At 38.3% G+C, this 20,364-nt stretch overlaps 1 protein-coding gene across 1 annotated transcript in view; it reads left to right on the top strand.

Annotated features, from left to right (window-relative positions):
* Myh8 (myosin heavy chain 8) overlaps positions 1 to 20,074 on the top strand; it is a 33,645-nt gene extending 13,571 nt beyond the window's left edge. Inside the window, exons 12-39 of the mRNA XM_020167471.2 lie at positions 1,229 to 1,347; positions 1,438 to 1,587; positions 2,682 to 2,852; positions 3,713 to 4,022; positions 4,130 to 4,197; positions 5,703 to 5,790; positions 5,874 to 5,991; positions 6,375 to 6,498; positions 6,595 to 6,731; positions 7,643 to 7,898; positions 9,669 to 9,911; positions 10,000 to 10,176; positions 10,254 to 10,399; positions 10,481 to 10,571; positions 10,775 to 11,164; positions 11,539 to 11,665; positions 11,969 to 12,087; positions 12,216 to 12,412; positions 13,697 to 13,880; positions 13,964 to 14,129; positions 14,225 to 14,349; positions 15,427 to 15,735; positions 16,365 to 16,568; positions 17,628 to 17,753; positions 17,839 to 18,009; positions 18,191 to 18,295; positions 19,304 to 19,399; positions 19,804 to 20,074. Of these exons, the coding sequence (XP_020023060.1) occupies positions 1,229 to 1,347; positions 1,438 to 1,587; positions 2,682 to 2,852; positions 3,713 to 4,022; positions 4,130 to 4,197; positions 5,703 to 5,790; positions 5,874 to 5,991; positions 6,375 to 6,498; positions 6,595 to 6,731; positions 7,643 to 7,898; positions 9,669 to 9,911; positions 10,000 to 10,176; positions 10,254 to 10,399; positions 10,481 to 10,571; positions 10,775 to 11,164; positions 11,539 to 11,665; positions 11,969 to 12,087; positions 12,216 to 12,412; positions 13,697 to 13,880; positions 13,964 to 14,129; positions 14,225 to 14,349; positions 15,427 to 15,735; positions 16,365 to 16,568; positions 17,628 to 17,753; positions 17,839 to 18,009; positions 18,191 to 18,295; positions 19,304 to 19,399; positions 19,804 to 19,953 (4,667 nt within the window). The 3' untranslated portion in view covers positions 19,954 to 20,074. The remainder of the gene's footprint in view (positions 1 to 1,228; positions 1,348 to 1,437; positions 1,588 to 2,681; positions 2,853 to 3,712; positions 4,023 to 4,129; positions 4,198 to 5,702; positions 5,791 to 5,873; positions 5,992 to 6,374; positions 6,499 to 6,594; positions 6,732 to 7,642; positions 7,899 to 9,668; positions 9,912 to 9,999; positions 10,177 to 10,253; positions 10,400 to 10,480; positions 10,572 to 10,774; positions 11,165 to 11,538; positions 11,666 to 11,968; positions 12,088 to 12,215; positions 12,413 to 13,696; positions 13,881 to 13,963; positions 14,130 to 14,224; positions 14,350 to 15,426; positions 15,736 to 16,364; positions 16,569 to 17,627; positions 17,754 to 17,838; positions 18,010 to 18,190; positions 18,296 to 19,303; positions 19,400 to 19,803) is intronic.
* Positions 20,075 to 20,364: the final 290 nt, after the last annotated feature.

Below are 20,364 nucleotides of genomic sequence, written 5' to 3'. Positions count from 1 at the left end.
GCATTTTCTTTTCACAGGTCTTGAGTTGTTTAATTAATAGTTCTTCAGTTTTTCCTTTAATTACCATTTCATCTTCAAGTTCTGAGATTCTGTCTTCTGTTTGTTCTATTCTGCTGGATTGGCCTTCCGTTTTGTTACCAACTCCATTCTTTACATCTCTATCTACCCATCATTTCTATCCAACACAAATAAGATACAACGAACCCCCATAACCACTTAAAAGCACAACTTAGGGCCAGATAATTGGAGAGGGAATGCGATGGAATAGTACTCCTGCTTTATCTTGGCAATGGTAGATAGGTATATTAGGATAAATTTGCATATTGGTCTATTTTAACACTACTTAGGAAAACCTAGTAGCCAGCAATAGAGGATCTGTCCAAACACAAGGATGCCTCTAAGGATATCTACATGCACGTGTGTGTTGCTAATACATAAACTTATCAAAATATAGGCAATCAAGTAATGTAAAAAATGAATTGAGAAACAAAAATCTTGTACTGTACATATGGAAAAAACATGCAAGGCATAGGCCCTACCACAGAAAGTAATTTATCTGATCCTTAAAGCCTTTCCTGACCACCCTAGCTTGACATTACCTCTCTCTCTTCTACCCTTGCCAGAAGTTGCTTTTGAACCCAACATACGGCATTTATATCATAGTCACTGACAGAATTTTAGACATTATTATCTACTTTAATTTAAACCTTACATTTTCAGGTAAGAAATTAATCTAGTAAAGTTAAATTGAAAGAGGCAAAACTCAGATAAGAATCCAAACATTCTTTTACCCTCCATAATAGTGAAAATTAGGGTATATTTATGTCATCCTCCCAACAATACCTAAAATGTCTTAAGACTAAGGACTATGACTTTTATTTTACATAAAATATTACAAGTACTGAATATGATCATTGTTAATGAAAAATTTCTCAAAACCAACTTACACCAAAGGCCAGTATAACAACCAACCATTTAGTGACAAGTACATGTCCTAACGTACAGAGAACCTCATTTGACCTTCTTTAGAATCATTTAAAGCTTTTTATTTAAATAATAAAGAAATCAGACTGGAGGAAAATGGAAAGATTAGTTCAAAAAGGATATTCAGATCTGGGGGCACAGTGTAAGTGGTACAGTGCCTGCCTAGCAAGTGCAACAGTACTGTCAAAAAAAAAAAAAAAGATATACAACATTAAACAACATCTCCTAATTTGTGTTTCTGCAGTTGCTGACAAGGCAGCCTATCTCCAGAATCTGAATTCTGCTGACCTGCTCAAAGCCCTCTGCTACCCCAGGGTCAAGGTCGGCAATGAGTATGTCACCAAAGGCCAGACTGTGCAGCAGGTAAGTGCATGACCTCAACGAATCACACACATCCCAGGCCTTTATGACATGTCTTGAATAATACCAATAAATATCACTATATTTGTGAAGGTATACAATGCAGTGGGTGCCCTGGCCAAAGCTGTCTATGAGAAGATGTTCCTATGGATGGTCACCCGCATCAACCAGCAGCTGGACACCAAGCAGCCCAGACAGTACTTCATCGGGGTCTTGGACATTGCTGGCTTTGAGATCTTTGATGTGAGTTTTCTTCATATTAATAAAAAAGTGAGAAGGAGATAATTGTGAACATTGATATACTAGGTATTATTATTATTCAGTGGCATTAAGAACATCCACATTGCTTGCTCCAACACTACACTTAGAACAAGAGTTATCTCCAAAATATCTACGAGGTAACAGAATAAAATAATATTAATATACTCAGCATATTTCTGGCACTGTACTAGAGACTTCATAATGTTACCTCATTTTTAATCTCCAAAACAATCTATGGAGGAGAAATTAATATCACTCATAATTATAGATAGAGAAACTGAGATGCAAGGAAATCAAAATACTAGTTCAAGATCCCAAAGGCATGCAAGACAAAGCCAAGACAGGAACCCATCTGCAGTATCTGGTTCATACACTAGACATCTTCCATGGAAGGGAAAAGACCCAAAGGTAAAATCCTGGCCATAGATGATAGTCTCTTCTCTTCCATGTTCATCTTATATAAACTATTTCACCTCTAGGGCATTGGCTTTATCATGTACAAAATGTAACAGTAAATTACAAAGACTCTTTTAAGTATTCAACTGCTATACTATAGCAGGTCCCTACTTTCACAGATCAGACAAAGGGGATGTTTCATATGAATGTAAGAGAAATTAGCCTATTCATTTCACTTTACATGTCAACTAAATGTCTTAAAATAAGCTTTTCTTAATTATGTGACAGCCAGATAAAAATGTGAACTGTATCTTGAGTTGGAGAATGTGGGTGGTAAAAGAAGCATAGCTTTCCAATAACTTACTTTCCCCTTCACTTTTAAATCTGAACCATTATACACAGGACCACAGTTGCAGTTTTAATGTCTATTCTTGCCCATGCAAGAATAGACATTAAAGACATTAAAGGTGTAAAGATGTGGATTGTACTAGAACTCTTGTGTAATTTACATCTGGGCCCCTAAACAATGCCTAGAATTCCCCAGAAAGGTTCCCCGTCTCTAGGAATTTTAAATTGTATCTCATTATTCCACATTTTTTTTATAAAACAATACTTTCAATAATGGATTTTCCTACTATAAAAACCCATTTAACATTGGATATATCTACTATTTTATGCAGTTCAACAGCCTGGAGCAGCTGTGCATCAACTTCACCAATGAGAAACTGCAACAGTTTTTCAACCACCACATGTTTGTGCTGGAGCAGGAGGAGTACAAGAAGGAAGGCATTGAGTGGACGTTCATTGACTTCGGGATGGACCTGGCTGCCTGCATAGAGCTCATCGAGAAGGTTTGTTTGACTTTCAAGGAAAGGTCTGGCTGTAAGGATGACACACAAATCTAGAAAGTACTGTGATAATCTCAAATAGTTTCAGATCTGAACAATTTGGAAAATTACAATTTAGAAATTACTTCCTCTTTACAACTTTTACGTAAGAATTTGAAAGTGTTTAGTTTCATTTTGCTCTAACCTGCTTTGTTCTAATACTAACTCAAATCCAATTTTAAATCAGCATAGGAAACTCTATTTGAGAGAGTCTAATTCACTAGAACAACCACACTCATTAGCTCTAATCTAGCTCCATTATAATCCAAGACATCATGAATAGAAATAAATACTTTTCTCTTAATAAAAATTAATGCACAGGCAAAACAGGTAGGGCTTTTATGAAAACTAATTTGTTAGAAGTCAACTTGCTCATGCTACTACCTACTCTATATTTAAGGAGACTAAATATACAAAATCTGAGATCAGGTTTGGGTTATTTATGCTGTTTCATTGCTGCATACAGAGTCAACGTCATTCTAAGTCAGTAGGTCCTTCTTTAATGAAATAAAACTTTGGCAGCAAATTTATTCATCTGATAGGAAAAGCAGTGATAAAGATAAATATATATATAATGATAAAGAGCATTTTCACAAATTGTCTGTAGCTGACTCTTGGAGTCGACATCCAGCTATTCTTTTAATTGAAAATAATGCTACAGATTGAATTGAGAAAATAATAGGACTTCTTTGATTTGTAACTCTGGCTTACTTTATACAATTATTAATTTGGGGGTGCTCATAATTCAATCAAAGGACAGCTACCATGTCTGTATCGTTTCAGAAAAGTAAGTTTGACACCAATGTCTCCTTTTCTGAATTCAGCCACTAGGCATCTTCTCCATCCTAGAAGAGGAGTGCATGTTCCCCAAGGCAACAGACACCTCTTTCAAGAACAAGCTATATGACCAGCACCTGGGCAAGTCCAGCAACTTCCAGAAGCCCAAGGTGGTTAAAGGCAAGGCCGAGGCCCACTTCTCTCTGATTCACTATGCAGGCACCGTGGACTACAACATTGGTGGCTGGCTAGACAAGAACAAGGACCCCCTGAATGACACTGTGGTTGGACTATACCAGAAGTCAGCCATGAAGACTCTGGCCAGTCTCTTTTCCACATATGCTAGTGCTGAAGCAGGTACTTTCTGTGTCCTTAATCTAAAGCAAATCTATTCTCACAAATATTTATGTAACACTCCAGCATCTGGAATTCTACTCCACTGATGGGTTTTCTTTTTACCTCAGATAGTGGCGCAAAGAAAGGTGGAAAAAAGAAGGGTTCTTCGTTCCAGACGGTGTCAGCCCTTTTCAGGGTAAAGTACAAATCCAAACTGGAAAATCTATTAATTTTCTATAAATTATTATAATTATACAGTTTAGAATGAGTTAGGAGGGAATGGAATGTTGATAGGAATCACTTCTAATATTTACTCTGGTTCAGGATATAACCAAAGCAATACCCCTGGACAGACAGTTGTTTTACTCATTATCTCTTATTATGATTTTCTAATGTATCAGGAATGCCAAAATGGCCTCAGTCACTTCTTATTATGTAATGAAGCTGATTTTTAAGGAAGCCTATCTTAACTTCAAAGGTGTCCCTGTGAAGATTGTATTCCTATCCACTAATATTACCATTTGAGAATGTTCTTCAGTTCTGAGGATGAGATTGAGATGAAATCTTTAGAGCATTCTTCTACCAAAATACATCTCCTCTGAGATGGGTTTAATTTTTATAATAGTTGAAAACCACCTAAAGCCAAATCTAGTTCTTTAAATGAATGATTAAGCTAGAAAACAGCTCAAGATCAAAAGAATGATAATTTACTACGAAATAATATAATTTTGTCATGTAGTTTGGGTCTTCCAGACAGCATGAAACATGTCCAGTATAATGTCTGCTTTATGAGAATTTGTGTGGATAAGTCTCATTTCTTTCAAAACTAAAATGCAGGTATGACATATTATCTATGAACTCTGACCTAAGCAGGAAAATTGGCTTTTTTCTCAGTACCAATTTGCATTATCTCACCAAACATTATTTCATTCTGTATGTGTTTTCAAGATTAGAAATACACATTTTGATTTCCTAATGGTTAACTGAGATATGAAATTACATCTGCTTTCTTAAAGAATACACCTAAGAAATATTGAGAAATCTTTACATGTGACTCTTCTGTGGCTGAGTGAAACACCACCTCTGTCATAATCAATTCCTTTTTCTGAAATGACTTCCTGACATGCTTTGCCTGTAGATGCTCTCCAGTACCCAAGACCCACCCATACAAGGTTATATAGTCTCACACTTATAACATCTTCAAAAAACAAAACAAGAAGTTAGAAGTCGCAGAGCATAATAAACTCAAGGAAGGAAAAATTAACATTGCTAGCTACTGTGAAAATTGCTAACCATGAGAGAGCCAAAAGAGACCATAGTTGAGACTAGTTTCAGATGATGTCTCAAGAGACAAAAAGAATTTTATCACATGAGGCAGCTCATTAGTGATACAGTAAGGCCATAGTCTTATGTCTTCTAATTCCCAGTTGAGAACACTTCCTGTGTATCAAGGCTACCTACTTTGCAGTCTGTCTATAAAACAGATCCTCCCTGTTATAAGTGAATACCTAGGAGATCTGCATTTTTTTCCTAGCACTTTGGCCTTCTGGCTATTTAACAAGGTTGAATCCCGAGACCTTCAAAATACACAGTGATTAAAGCCTCATAATATTATGCCTAGTAGTTAAGACAGTGTCATATAATAACAAAAAAGGAATATGAAATAGAACTTCCTCAAGTCCTTTCTATCTGCTTCTCTAGGAAAATTTAAATAAACTAATGACCAATCTGAGGAGCACACACCCTCACTTCGTACGGTGTATCATTCCCAATGAAACCAAAACTCCTGGTAAGACAATGAGAATGAAATAATCAAAAGGCATATGTCTGAAAATTCAGTGCTCAGTAGTAATGCTTATTCTCTATTTTTAGGCGCCATGGAGCATGAACTTGTCCTGCACCAGCTGCGGTGTAACGGTGTGCTGGAAGGCATCCGCATCTGCAGGAAAGGATTCCCAAGCAGGATCTTATATGGGGATTTTAAACAAAGGTCAGTTACTTTGTTGTATTCCACTGAGGACTTTGAATATTGTATCATCTTAACTGTTGTCTCCTGTTCATTACACTTCACATACCCTACTTAGTATACAGTATAAAATTAACACGTCAAATAATACAGTCTTGGGGTAGGAGGACAGAATAACAGATTAGAAAAATAACAAGGAAGCATGCCACAGAAAATCATACTGTTTTACTATTTTACCTTAAAGGAAAATTGGGAGAAAAAAAGAAAAAGAAGAATTAAAAAAAAAAAGATAATTGGGTTTCTACTTTTACTTTTACTCTCAGATTTTTATTGATATTTCTTTTTGGTGTCATCTGCATATGTGCTCACATTTTTCTAACCATTCACTTATTTGTTTAACTGAACAGATACAAGGTTTTAAATGCAAGTGCTATTCCAGAGGGACAATTCATTGACAGCAAGAAGGCTTCTGAGAAGCTTCTGGCCTCTATTGATATTGATCATACCCAATATAAATTTGGACATACCAAGGTATAGCTGGTATTCATTTACACCTGATCCATGTACCTCTGCCATTTCTGTGTCTCATATAGTATGGGAATGACTTGTGACCCTCCCTTTCTCCAGGTTTTCTTCAAAGCTGGCCTTCTGGGTCTTCTGGAGGAAATGAGAGATGAAAAGTTAGCCCAGATTATAACAAGAACACAAGCTGTCTGTAGGGGATTCCTAATGAGGGTAGAATATCAGAAGATGCTACAGAGGAGGTAACAACCATATAGACTATTAGGTTATAAGGTCCCCTAAAGACCGTGTTCACATTAAACCTTGTGTCATAGTATCTGCCTTCTCTGACTTACAATCCTTAAAAATTGGATGCATGGAAATACAATTTCCATTTTGACAAGAATAAAGAGACATATATATCACTACAAGTTAATTGAACCTTACCAGTCTATTGCTATAATTTACAGGAAGGTTATCTTTTGCTACTAATTTTAAATCTTGTTTAAATAAAACAAATTTTGGAGCTCAATCCATGCTAATAAAAACACCCTGAAATTTTGAATGATCTAACTGAGAAGACAAGACTGAAGCACTGGAAAGAAGTTAGAAAAGCCTCTAAAGAGGTTAGCAAAAGAATAGATAATTCAGTGGGGTTCAAAAGAGAGGAAAAGTTCAAAAGAAGAAAAGACAAATAATAGCTCAGTTTAGTCGAGGCAAATAAGAAAGCAATCTTATTTCAAGTTCACAGTTCACAGTTCACATCCCTATGGCAACAGCCAAGCAACACAGTCAATTTAGGATTGCCACACCCACTCACAAATCATTACTGTAATATATCCAATGGTCTTTCAATAGTATGTGTTGTTCACCCTCCAAAGTTAGCTTCTGTGCTTTTTTGATAGGGTCTAAGAACACAGAACTGTTCGACATGAATAGCAGTCACATTAGCAAAGTAATTACATTAAGGACTTCTGACTATGACTGTGAGTGTGAGAATATACACATGTATGTGTGTCTAAAGTTTGCAAGCTTGTATATCATATATACAGAATTTGACGTATCATTTACAGGCTGCAATATTCATTAAAAGGAACATTTGTGTAGAATAAATAACAATAGCATTGCCTCTACTGGATCAATCTATATCAATTTTTTTTTTTTTGCATTTCAGAGAAGCCATTTTCTGCATCCAGTACAATGTCCGAGCCTTCATGAATGTCAAGCACTGGCCCTGGATGAAACTCTTCTTCAAGATCAAGCCCTTGCTGAAAAGTGCAGAAACTGAAAAGGAGATGGCCACCATGAAGGAAGAGTTCCAGAAAACCAAAGATGAGCTTGCCAAGTCAGAGGCAAAAAGGAAGGAACTGGAGGAAAAAATGGTCACTCTCTTGAAAGAGAAAAATGACCTGCAACTCCAGGTTCAATCTGTGAGTACTCCATATTCTGAACGACCATGTTACCAAAGTTTCTTTCTGGAATATGCACAAGCTTTGAACTACGAAATGGATTTTTCTTGAAAAAAGTCTCAAGGATTTTCTTTTTTTTAGTATTTCACTTCTCTTTCAATGTTTTGTAAGAAAAAAAGGAATAGTTATTTCTAAATTACAAAGTGAAAAGGCAGTATTGGAGAATCTACTTAATAACATCACAAAGTATAACACCCATGAAGAAAACAGTTTAAAACAAAGCCCCCAGATCTCACTCAGATATTTTACCTTGGCTGCATCATCCCTCCCTTAAGAGTACAGTCCTGTTTTCTAAACGCAAGTCTTTGAGATTGTCTTTTGAACGGAGGACCTCCACCCACTTGCTAGGCAAGCACTCTACCATTTGAGCCAAGCCCCCAGTGCAAGATTATCTTTAAATTCAGGAAAGAAAATTAATCTTCTTTTTCTCTGTATCTCCTTTCCTCAATCCTCAAGATTTAATTCTATAAATGTATCTGCATTTACTTAAGGTGAAGTCCTAACACAGAAGGTAGTACAATGTATCATCCCTAATTCTTCCTTTGACAAGAACAAGGTTCTTGCTCACCCTATTTATGAGTCCAAGAAGGAGTTATAGTCAAAGTGGGGAGTAAATCTGGCAACAGCACTTTGGCCAATCATAACCTTCCATTTCCCTGATCAACAAGTCCAACAATGTTATTAAATAACTTGTGAAAAAATACTTTTCCTAAATTTTTAAGCTCTTCCTTCTAATAGTTTCACTTACATAAAGGATATATTTTTCTAAAAATATAAGACCACAGCCTTTCCACCTTCACCTCTTCTCATGATCAATAAGAGTAAATATGTATTGAGTGCACTACTATTAAAATTAAAGCAAAGGAACCCTGAAAAGTCCACATTGTCATCCAAATAAACATTTTTAACACTTAAAGATATGAACTAAACAAACACTAGGAAGTTAAAGAAATTCTCCAAGGCAGAGTAATCTAATAAGTTAGTACTGGCCTGATTTTTATTTATTTGAGACCTTAATTAATTATTTATAAAAACTGTATGAAGATATATGGTTTCTCAAAATTACTTGTTCTTAGATATTCTAGAACATATTTTGAGGCTAATAGGCAATTCTTTAAATGCAAATGAAAAATTTACACAATTATAGCATTGTTATGGACCATCAAAAAAGTCTGAATGGGTAAAAAAATACTGCACAGAAAAGTATTTGTTATTTTCCTCTTTATATATATTTTTAATTCAACCTGGCAGTTAGTTCTTTGAGAAGGGAATGATAGAAATCAAAACGAGCCAACTTCATTAAATCAAAATCTTTGAATATTTCAGCTTAAAATCTTTAAGTAATTGTTTACTCCAACCTCCTTATTACATAAGAAAAAAACTGAGAATAAGAGAGATAAAGCAATATGCCCAAGGCCATAAACATGAAGACAATTTTGGGACAAGAATTCAGGTTTCCTATTGCCCTATCTACAGGTCTTTCCACCGTTACACAAACTACTTTTCAAATGGCTCTTCCAACCCAATCATTTGTAGACTAGTTTGCTTCTAAACTTACAGTCTTATTTCTAATTGCATTTCTCTAGGCCAGGTAATCATGTTCAATTAAAGATGAATTTATATTGATACCGGAAATTTCAACAGAATTCAATTAAACATTAATACTTTGTGCAAAGAATAAGTTTTAAAATAAGTAACAAAGTAGTTAACAAAGTCTCTATCTCTCCATAGGAAGCAGATAGCTTGGCAGATGCAGAGGAAAGGTGTGAACAACTGATTAAAAACAAAATCCAGCTAGAAGCAAAAATCAAAGAGGTAACTGAGAGAGCTGAGGATGAGGAAGAGATCAATGCTGAGCTGACAGCCAAGAAGAGGAAGCTGGAAGATGAGTGTTCAGAACTGAAGAAAGACATAGATGACCTTGAGCTGACCCTGGCCAAGGTTGAAAAGGAGAAGCATGCCACAGAGAATAAGGTATGAAACATAGTTTGCTATACTATATACAGATTCTGCTATCCGGGTTGCTTTCTAGCAGAAATCATCTCTTTCTTAATCTTTGTAGGTGAAAAACCTCACAGAAGAGATGGCAGGCCTGGATGAAACCATCGCTAAGCTGACCAAGGAGAAGAAGGCCCTCCAAGAGGCCCACCAGCAGACCCTGGATGACCTGCAGGCAGAAGAGGACAAAGTCAACACCCTGACCAAGGCTAAAACCAAGCTAGAACAGCAAGTGGATGATGTAAGCACACTTTTAATATGTTTTAAATTTTTTTGAAAAATACACTTTCAATTTTAACATACTTACTTTCTCATTAGCTTGAAGGATCTCTGGAGCAAGAAAAGAAACTCCGAATGGACCTAGAAAGAGCAAAGAGGAAACTGGAAGGGGACCTCAAACTGGCCCAAGAATCCACAATGGATATAGAAAATGACAAACAGCAACTTGATGAGAAACTTAAAAAGTAGGAGCTCCAGAAAAAAATCCTATATGATACCATCTCTTGATTCATGAAAGTATTAATATTTTATTCTTTTGTCTAAAGGAAAGAATTTGAAATCAGCAATTTGATAAGTAAAATTGAAGATGAACAAGCAGTAGAAATTCAACTACAGAAGAAAATAAAAGAGTTGCAGGTGAGTCACTTTACTTTTTTGTTTGTTTTTTGAGGCAGAGTCTCATTATGTAACCTAGGCTGGCCTCGAACTCAAGATCCTCCTGAGTTGCTGGGATTATAGGCACAAACTACCATGTCCAGTGCCTAACCTCTATTTTTCTAAACACCAAAAAATACTACAATTGAGATGAGTTTACAGTAATGTGTTTGTTTGACACCCAGGCCCGCATTGAGGAGCTGGAGGAGGAAATCGAGGCAGAGCGGGCCTCCCGGGCCAAAGCAGAGAAGCAGCGCTCTGACCTCTCCAGGGAACTGGAGGAGATCAGTGAGCGGCTGGAAGAAGCTGGTGGGGCCACTTCAGCCCAGATTGAGATGAACAAGAAGCGGGAGGCTGAGTTCCAGAAACTGCGCAGGGACCTGGAGGAGGCCACCCTGCAGCACGAAGCCACAGCAGCTGGTCTTCGGAAGAAGCATGCAGACAGTATGGCGGAGCTCGGAGAGCAGATAGACAACCTACAGCGGGTCAAACAGAAGCTGGAGAAGGAGAAGAGTGAGATGAAGATGGAGATCGATGACCTTAGCAGTAATGCAGAGGCCATTTCCAAAGCCAAGGTGCCCAATACCATATCTAAAGGAGGGTGATGACCTGCAAGAACAGCCATCCATTGCCAGAGAACTTGAACACTTTCTATCCTAATATATTCCATTCTACTTCAGTTTTTTAAATTGCTGGTTATGACTCACTAAGATGATTTCAAAATCCACTTTCAGCAAGGGTCAATTTGGGATACATGAATGGGTTCCAACAATAACCGGTGTAGGGATAAGATCCACTCCACATGCTTGAATTCTAGCATATTCCACAGAGGTTTCCACTTATACTTGACATTAATATACTCCTTCTAAAATATTTTAAGCATCAGGGTTTAACTCCTTTTTTGTTGTTGCATTCAGTATCTCATCTTTCACTGCCACATGTCCCATAGGGAAACCTTGAAAAGATGTGCCGTACACTAGAAGACCAAGTGAGTGAACTGAAGTCTAAGGAAGAGGAGCAGCAGCGGCTGATCAATGAGCTGACGACGCAGAGAGCACGCCTGCAGACAGAAGCAGGTAAAGATACCCTCTTGAGTCCAGAGATCTTGAACTACATAAAAGCGATTCCAGGGGTTCTGAATTAGTAGCAATACTTCCCTCTTAGCGGGCAGATAAGCAAACTATCAGAATTTTTCTTGGCAGTCAGAAAGAAAAAAAGGCTAAACAAACTACTTGTTACACTCCTAGGGCAATTCTGCTTGTTAATCTCCATTTCTATAACAATATTTAGAAAGAGATAAAACATATACACACATTGCATATATGAAAGTTGAAGTTTTATTATGCCATTAAAAATCCCTTTGCTTCTATTATTCATAGGAGAATATTCCCGACAATTAGATGAGAAAGATGCTTTAGTCTCTCAGCTTTCACGGAGCAAACAAGCAACTACTCAGCAGATTGAGGAACTGAAGCGTCAGCTAGAGGAAGAAACTAAAGTGAGCTTTACTGAAGATCTTCTTGACTAATCAAATCTAAACATGCCCAGTCAGGTTCTACCCGAGGTATGTAAATTAAGTATTACCAAATACAACACCACACATCACTGAAACTGCCATTCCCATAGGCCAAGAACGCCCTGGCCCACGCCCTGCAGTCCTCCCGCCATGACTGCGACCTGCTGCGGGAGCAGTATGAGGAGGAGCAGGAAGCCAAGGCTGAGCTGCAGAGAGCAATGTCCAAGGCCAACAGTGAGGTGGCCCAATGGAGGACCAAATATGAGACGGATGCCATCCAGCGCACGGAGGAGCTGGAGGAAGCCAAGTATGTGCTGTAAACTCTAGAGAAAAAAAGACATAGTCTCTTAGCTGTCCAACTAAGCAACCTCCATAAGTAGCTGTGAGGATGCTGTTGATAATGGTAGCATAAAAATAACAAAAGTTAACCTTTATTGAGTGCATACAATGTATCAAGTACAGTGTATACATCAGCTCATTTAGTTTTCATAATAATGTTATGATTTTGTTACTACTCTCATCCCCATTTTACAGATGAGGGAATTGAGGCTGCAAGATATTAACAGACTACCCTAAGGGCATGTGCTTAATAAAAAGGCTTGGAACTAGATGTTCTGATTCCATAGCCCACTTTCTTAAGTATTGAGTAGACAGACATAGCTCATAAAACTCACTTTGGAGGCCCTCAAATCATATAAACCATACAAAATGTACAAGGTTGGTCTAAATAAAGTAAAGTCTTAGTCTTTATATAGACTAAAGAATACCTTCAAGTAAGAGTTTCTGGAGTATCAGAATTAAAGGCTTTACTGTGCCTTAACCATGTATACTTGGCACACAATTGGAACTGAAGCAAGAATATAAAAATTCAAATGAAAAACAAAACTTGCATCTTCCTAAACAGCATGAATTGTCTTGGTTTATCTATCAATATCTTTCTCTGGCCACAGTGTCCAAATAGATATGGTTAGAAGTAACTGGCAACTCTCTATGTGGAAAATACATAAAAGGAAATGGAAAGGTGAGAAAACAAATAAGTAGGCTCAGTATTTTTTGCCCAATAAAAATACCTAGGTAACCTGAAATCTTTTTGGAATGATAAGAGATATATAAATCAATCAATAAACTGGGCATGGTGGTTCACACCTGTAATACCAGCACTCAGGAGGCTGAGGCAGGAGAATTAAGAGCTGGAGACAAGCCTAGGTTACATATCAAGACCCTTCTCACAAAACCAAAAACAAATCAGATAAATAAAATTATCTTAGCTAATCATTTTCACTATCATCCCCAATCAGAAGTCCTAAAACTCTTGAAATACTGATGCAGTAAGACACATACAGTGGCAATAACAGCAGCCTCTAAGAATTCGGTAACAGACCAAGGACTTGAATCTACCTGTTCACCACTTTGGACTTTTGCAAACATTTTTTTTCTCTCTAGGAAAAAAAAAAAAAAAAAGCAGTTCTGGCTGCCAATTTTGAAAACCAAGGTTTTTGCCAGCCTAGAACAGGACTTGAAAAGGGGCCATGGAGGCTATCACTTTGCTCCTGGCCTTGGGCAGGTCTTGATTACCTGGTTAACTTTTCAGGAAGAAGCTGGCTCAGCGTCTGCAGGATGCCGAGGAACATGTAGAAGCTGTGAATGCCAAGTGTGCTTCCCTAGAGAAGACAAAGCAGAGGCTGCAGAATGAAGTGGAGGACCTCATGATTGATGTGGAGAGGTCTAATGCTGCCTGTGCAGCTCTCGATAAGAAGCAAAGGAACTTTGACAAGGTGGCCCGGCTCACTTAAGCTTTATGAATGTTTTATTTGATCGTTCTTCTCCTTGCACCGGCTGACAATTTATTGCTTTTTAGATCTTATCAGAATGGAAACAGAAGTATGAGGAAACTCAGGCTGAACTTGAGGCCTCCCAGAAGGAGTCCCGTGCTCTTGGTACTGAGCTGTTCAAGGTGAAGAATGCCTATGAAGAATCCCTGGACCAACTCGAAACACTAAAGAGAGAAAATAAGAACTTACAGCGTGAGTCCTTATGACTTTACCTCCCCTAGGTAGCCCTAGCGAGACCTTCCATGGTACATCATCCAACCATTTCTTCCTTGTCTGTTCCTCCACAGAGGAGATTTCTGACCTCACAGAGCAAATAGCAGAGGGAGGAAAGCAAATTCATGAATTGGAAAAAATAAAGAAGCAAGTGGAACAAGAAAAATGTGACATTCAGGCTGCCTTAGAGGAAGCAGAGGTATATGTTACTATGTTATGGGGGGAAAAAATCAAAGACAAACACCAGTGAAAGCACTCAAAATGAGCATGGTACCATAAGATGGATACATTGTCATGGAGCTGGTGACAATTTGAATTCATATGACCCTTATGAAGCGTAACTTGGCAATTGTTATCAAAAACCTTAAATATATGAGTACCCTGACCTATCAACTCTTTTTCTTAGAATTTATCCCAAGAAAAAAGTCTTAAAAGGAGGCAAAGTTTTAAGACAAAGATGCCCAATTCAAGAACAAGTATAAGCAAATTATAGAACAGCCATGTGACAGAATTTCACACAGCCATTAAATGACTAAATGGGGAAATAGTTATGGTAGACATAAGTAAATATTTGTTTTTGAAAGTGACACACAGATTGATTTGCATATACAACTTTGATTATGTAAAAATATATAGGAATAGGGGAGGCTGAGGCAGGAGGGTCTCTAGTTCAAGGCCAGCCTAAGCTGCCACACCACATAGCAAGAATCTCTCAATCTCTCTCTCTCTCTCTCTCTGTGTATATATATATGTGTGTGTGTGTGTGTGTGTGTGTGTATACATGAATGAGAAAACAGACTAGAAAAATACACCATACCAAAATGGTTATCTCTTAGTGAGGGCACAATGAATAGTTTTTTTCTTTGTTTTTATATATTATCCCCACATTATACAATGAACATGTATTATGCAAACAGAAAAAAATATAAATATATTTTAAGGGATAGTTTCTATATCAGATTATTATATCACACATGAATAGTTTAATTTATAAAAGAGATTGAGAGTTCATGTTTACTATGCATAAGTGTACTCATATAATTTTGTTAGTACTAACATGAATATTTGTATACACAAGTCACCCTTATTAAAGAGCTGCACTGTACAATCTGTGACTGAATAAACAAAAGAATGAATCACAAGCAGCTTCCTAGAACTACTGTGCTGTACTTTGTAAAACCAGACAAAATGCTATTAATAAGAGTTTGGCTAACAAGGGAATAGATTCCAAATACTCCAGTTCTTTTCCATTATTAATTGATCACTGTTTTTTAAGGCATCTCTCGAACACGAAGAAGGAAAGATCCTGCGTATCCAGCTTGAGCTGAACCAAGTCAAGTCTGAAATCGACAGGAAAATTGCTGAGAAGGATGAGGAAATCGATCAGCTGAAGAGAAACCACATTAGAGTCGTGGAGTCCATGCAGAGCACGCTGGATGCTGAGATCAGGAGCAGGAATGATGCTCTGAGAGTCAAGAAGAAGATGGAAGGAGATCTGAATGAAATGGAAATCCAGCTGAACCATGCCAACCGCTTGGCTGCAGAGAGCTTGAGGAACTACAGGAACACCCAAGGGATCCTGAAGGTACATGGGTCCACATTAGCCTTTAAGATGAGTCAGGGACATTACCTTTCTTCCATTTCCCAAAATACTTCATTGCACCATTCTTTTTCTCTTGTAACAAACTACACAGCTGAATGTACAGAGACAGTTAAATTAAATATATGCAAAACATAATAGTTTAAAATAAATTGTATGTAGAAGAACAAACAGAAATCCAGAGATTAAGTTATGACATGACAGAAAGTATATAGACCAGACAAACCTGAGGCTGAACCTCAGTTTTGTCACTGCCTGACTTTAGGCAAATTATTTAAACTCTCAGCACCTCTGTTTCTTCTACAAAGTAAGAACGAAGCTTCCTATCTCAAGGATTTCTCTGAGGATAACATGAGACATCAGATATCAAGTACTACATAGAGCGTACGGAAAATGCTTCATAAATGACACACATTGATGAAAAAAATAACCAGTTAAAGGCAGAAATGCAATAAGAATCTGTTTCCTGATAGTTCTCTCTCACCCTAAGCAAGTGACTTCACCATTCTTAAGCTCATTTAAATGACAAGCATACAATTTCCCATTCCTGGCACCAATACACTCTTCCAGCTCATCTTCAAGATGTCTAAGACCTTTGTTATTTTACTTAATAGGACACCCAGCTGCATCTGGACGATGCTCTCCGGGGCCAGGAGGACCTGAAGGAGCAGCTAGCAATTGTGGAGCGCAGAGCCAACCTGCTGCAGGCTGAGATCGAAGAGCTGCGGGCCACGCTGGAGCAGACGGAGAGGAGCAGGAAAATCGCAGAGCAGGAGCTCCTGGATGCCAGTGAGCGTGTCCAGCTCCTCCACACTCAGGTGAGACAAACAGTGGTGCAGTAGTAGATGATGGGTCAGAACTCTAAGGATATATATATAAACAAGGGTGGCGGATATGCTCTAAAATATCATTCAGCTATCTTTGAGTGATGGGATTATGAATGATTTTTGGCATATGTTCCCATCTGTTGTTCTTAGATTTTTTTCTACCAAAAAGGGTTTTTTATTTCAAAATAAAGTTTGACTTTATTTTCAAAACCATAGGATGGAATAAACTTTAGTAGAAATATCTACTGACTCCAAACTCTGGTTTCGTGTGGCATTTCTTATCAGGGGCACTTCAGCATTCAGCTTCATCGTGTTCACTGTCCCTGTGACTTGCGGGACATTTAGCAGGCATAACTAAATGCAGTAGCAACTCCTAGACATAGTGACACCAAAAAATATGCACCCCCAACCACATCCAAATACCCACTGTGGCAGTTTTGATCCCCTTTGAGAACTACTGGGTTAAAATTTTAAGAAAATGTTTTCATAAGACAAGTTTAGAATTCCCCAAAGGAGCAAGCCATCAGTAATTCACAAAAATAGAGCCCTTCTACAAAACTCCCTGTGCCAGGCACTCACAAAAATAATCTATTCTTTTCTAACACACTATTCCCAAACTTTTAAGGGCAGAATACTAGTTATGTCTGGTTGAAATATAATTGAAGAGCAAATAATTAATGCCCATGAAGACAGACATTTTTTGAGGCCAGGTTACCTGATATAGCCCAGGCTGACCTTGAACTTGAGATCCTCCTTCTTCAGCTTCCCAAGTGCTGAAATTACAGATGTATGCCACCATGCCCATCTAATACATTCTTAAACTTCAGAGGTCCTTACGCATAAACCAAATGGACACTGGGACACTGGAGTGGGAGGGTAGAGTTTCCAACTTTGCAAATGATTAGTATTTTGCATTGAACAAAATAAAGTTCAATTTAAAGTTTAGGGAAATGTTGGCATCAAGTCCCTTGGAGGAACCAACAATAAAACATTTGTAAAGTCCCAAGATGGCAAACTGGAAATTTTACATATTTCCACTATTTTTAACAGAACACCAGCCTCATCAATACCAAGAAGAAATTAGAAAATGATGTTTCACAACTCCAGAGTGAAGTGGAAGAAGTAATCCAAGAATCACGCAATGCAGAAGAAAAGGCCAAGAAGGCCATCACTGATGTGAGCAAGATGAGCATGTCTTCCTGACACACTGTGATACCTGCTAGACCAGGTTTCATTATTTCTTGACTTATCTGCCTTTCAGGCAGCCATGATGGCTGAGGAGCTGAAGAAGGAGCAGGACACCAGTGCCCACCTGGAACGGATGAAGAAAAACCTGGAGCAGACAGTGAAGGACCTGCAGCACCGTCTGGACGAGGCTGAGCAGCTGGCACTAAAGGGTGGCAAGAAGCAGATCCAGAAGTTGGAAGCCAGGGTGGGTGTCTCAATCTCTCTGAATCTTGGGAGGGAAAAGGGTTACTCCCTCCATGCTTCTTTCTTCCTACATATGGACCTCCATCCTTGTCCTAAGGTCAGGGACACCCAGACCTTCAGTAGCTCCTAGGCTAATTACTGTCTCTCAAGACTGACTGCATATGTATCTTTCTTGGCTTCAGGTACGTGAACTTGAAGGAGAGGTTGAAAGTGAACAGAAACGTAATGCTGAGGCTGTTAAAGGGTTAAGGAAACATGAGAGAAGAGTAAAGGAACTCACCTACCAGGTAAGGGGAATAGCTTTCTGGAATATTTAGACTTTTAGCCCACAGGCAAAGTGAAACTCTGGTGACTGTGTGGCATCCACAAATACATATGCATGAATTCCATATATACAAGTGGTAACAGGCACACTTGCTTATTACAGACATATGCTAATTTAAGAAGATTAAGGAGACTTTTAAAAATAGCATAGGGCTAAAGATGTACCTTAGTGGTGGAGAACTTGCTTAGCATAGCCAGGGCCTGCATTTGATCCCAGTAACAGAAAGAAAAGAAAGAGAAGGGAAGGAAGGGACAGAGGGAGGGAGGGAGGGAGAAAAGGAGGAAAGGAGGAAGGAAGGAAATAAAATAGCCTAAGAAAGAAAAGAATGTAGACATTAAAGCAAGATATTAGTCCAAGTTTGGCCTTTTGAACTTGAATAAGTTACTTCACAATCTATACTTCAGTTTCCTTGCCTATAAAACAGGAGTAACACCATTTCCTTCCCAGGATAGGGAAGTAAAGATTAGAAAAGATGTGTGTGGCTGGGCACAGTGGTACACACCTACAATCCCAGCTACGTAAAAGGGGGAGATGGAAAGATGATAGTTCAAGGCCAGCTTGAGCAAAAAAGTTAGTGAGACTCTATCTCAAAAACATGCTAGGTATGGTAATTCATGCCCGCAATCCCAGCTATGCAGGAGGCAGAGGTAGGATGATCATGGTCAAAGGCTGGCCCTAGGCAAAAAGTCCCTGTCTGAAAAATAAAGCAAAAAGGACTGGGGTTGTGGGTTGAGTGGTAGAGTGCTTGCCTAGCAAGCTTGAGGTCTTGAGTTAAAACCCCAGTACCACCACCACCACCACCAAAAAAAAAAAAAAAAAAAGATGTAGCAAGATTGACCACTGTTAATACTATGAGGGAAACCTGAGAGTTGGCGAGGTTTATTCCATATCCACCTGTCAGCACATCAAGTGATTTATTTTACCAAAGATTTCTTTGGGTTGAAAGCATACCATGTTTTCAAACTTTCAGACTGAGGAGGATCGCAAGAATATTCTCAGGCTGCAGGACTTGGTGGACAAATTGCAGGCGAAGGTGAAATCATACAAAAGACAAGCTGAGGAGGCTGTGAGTATCATTAAGCCCTCAAGGAAAGAAGCAAATTTAGAAAATGTGTTGAAATGTGATTAAAGGAATATTTAGTGGTGTTTTCCCAGTTATCATTTGACTTTATATTTACTTACTGAACTTTTTGAAAGGGACCTAGGTCTCTTCTTCCTCTCCACCCAAGATACACATCATAAATGATAAGTGGGCTTGACAAGAGGCTACCCCCTCTATTTCAAAACTATTTCCACTTTTATTCTTTCAAATCAAAATTGTCACTGAAGTTACAAATCGGTCCAGATACAAAGTCAGAGATGCCAGACAGAACATGAGAGGAAATGTCACTGGAGGAAATAATCCTGCCTGGTGACCAATGCAATGAGAACCTCCAAGTCTCACTTTCACAATTCTGTCTCCATTCCTAGGAGGAACAATCCAATGCTAGCCTTGCAAAATTCCGCAAGCTCCAGCATGAACTGGAAGAGGCCGAAGAGAGGGCTGACATTGCGGAATCCCAGGTCAACAAACTTCGAGTGAAGAGCCGGGAAGTTCACACAAAAATCACTGCAGAGTAAACACACCTGCCTGGGGCTGCAGAGTGGCTGAAGAAATGCACAAAATGTGCTCTTTTGGTCACTTGTCTCCTCGTGTTTATTTTTCTCTTAAATAAAAACTACAGTAAATTTATAAATTAAACCAGACTTTCGTTTTTTTATTTGCAAAATTGTTGACTCCCAAATACAGTTCTCACCTAGTTATTATTTTGTAATGTTATAAATGCCTTTGTAAAGCATTTGATATTTTGTACTTCCATCACCACCCAACAGCCACTTTCCCACTCCCCCCTACCCCCCCACACCCAAATATTTTTTGCAAGACTTGTTTTTATTCACTCTCTCTAGACTGTCACAAATTACTAAGGAAACCCCTCCTTGAGGTACACTCCAGACACTCATTCATTTACTCACCCAAATAGATACTGAGCA

Source organism: Castor canadensis, chromosome 11 (assembly GCF_047511655.1).
Source record: "Castor canadensis chromosome 11, mCasCan1.hap1v2, whole genome shotgun sequence".
Lineage (NCBI taxonomy): Eukaryota > Metazoa > Chordata > Mammalia > Rodentia > Castoridae > Castor > Castor canadensis.
This window is presented reverse-complemented; position numbering and strand designations above follow the sequence as displayed.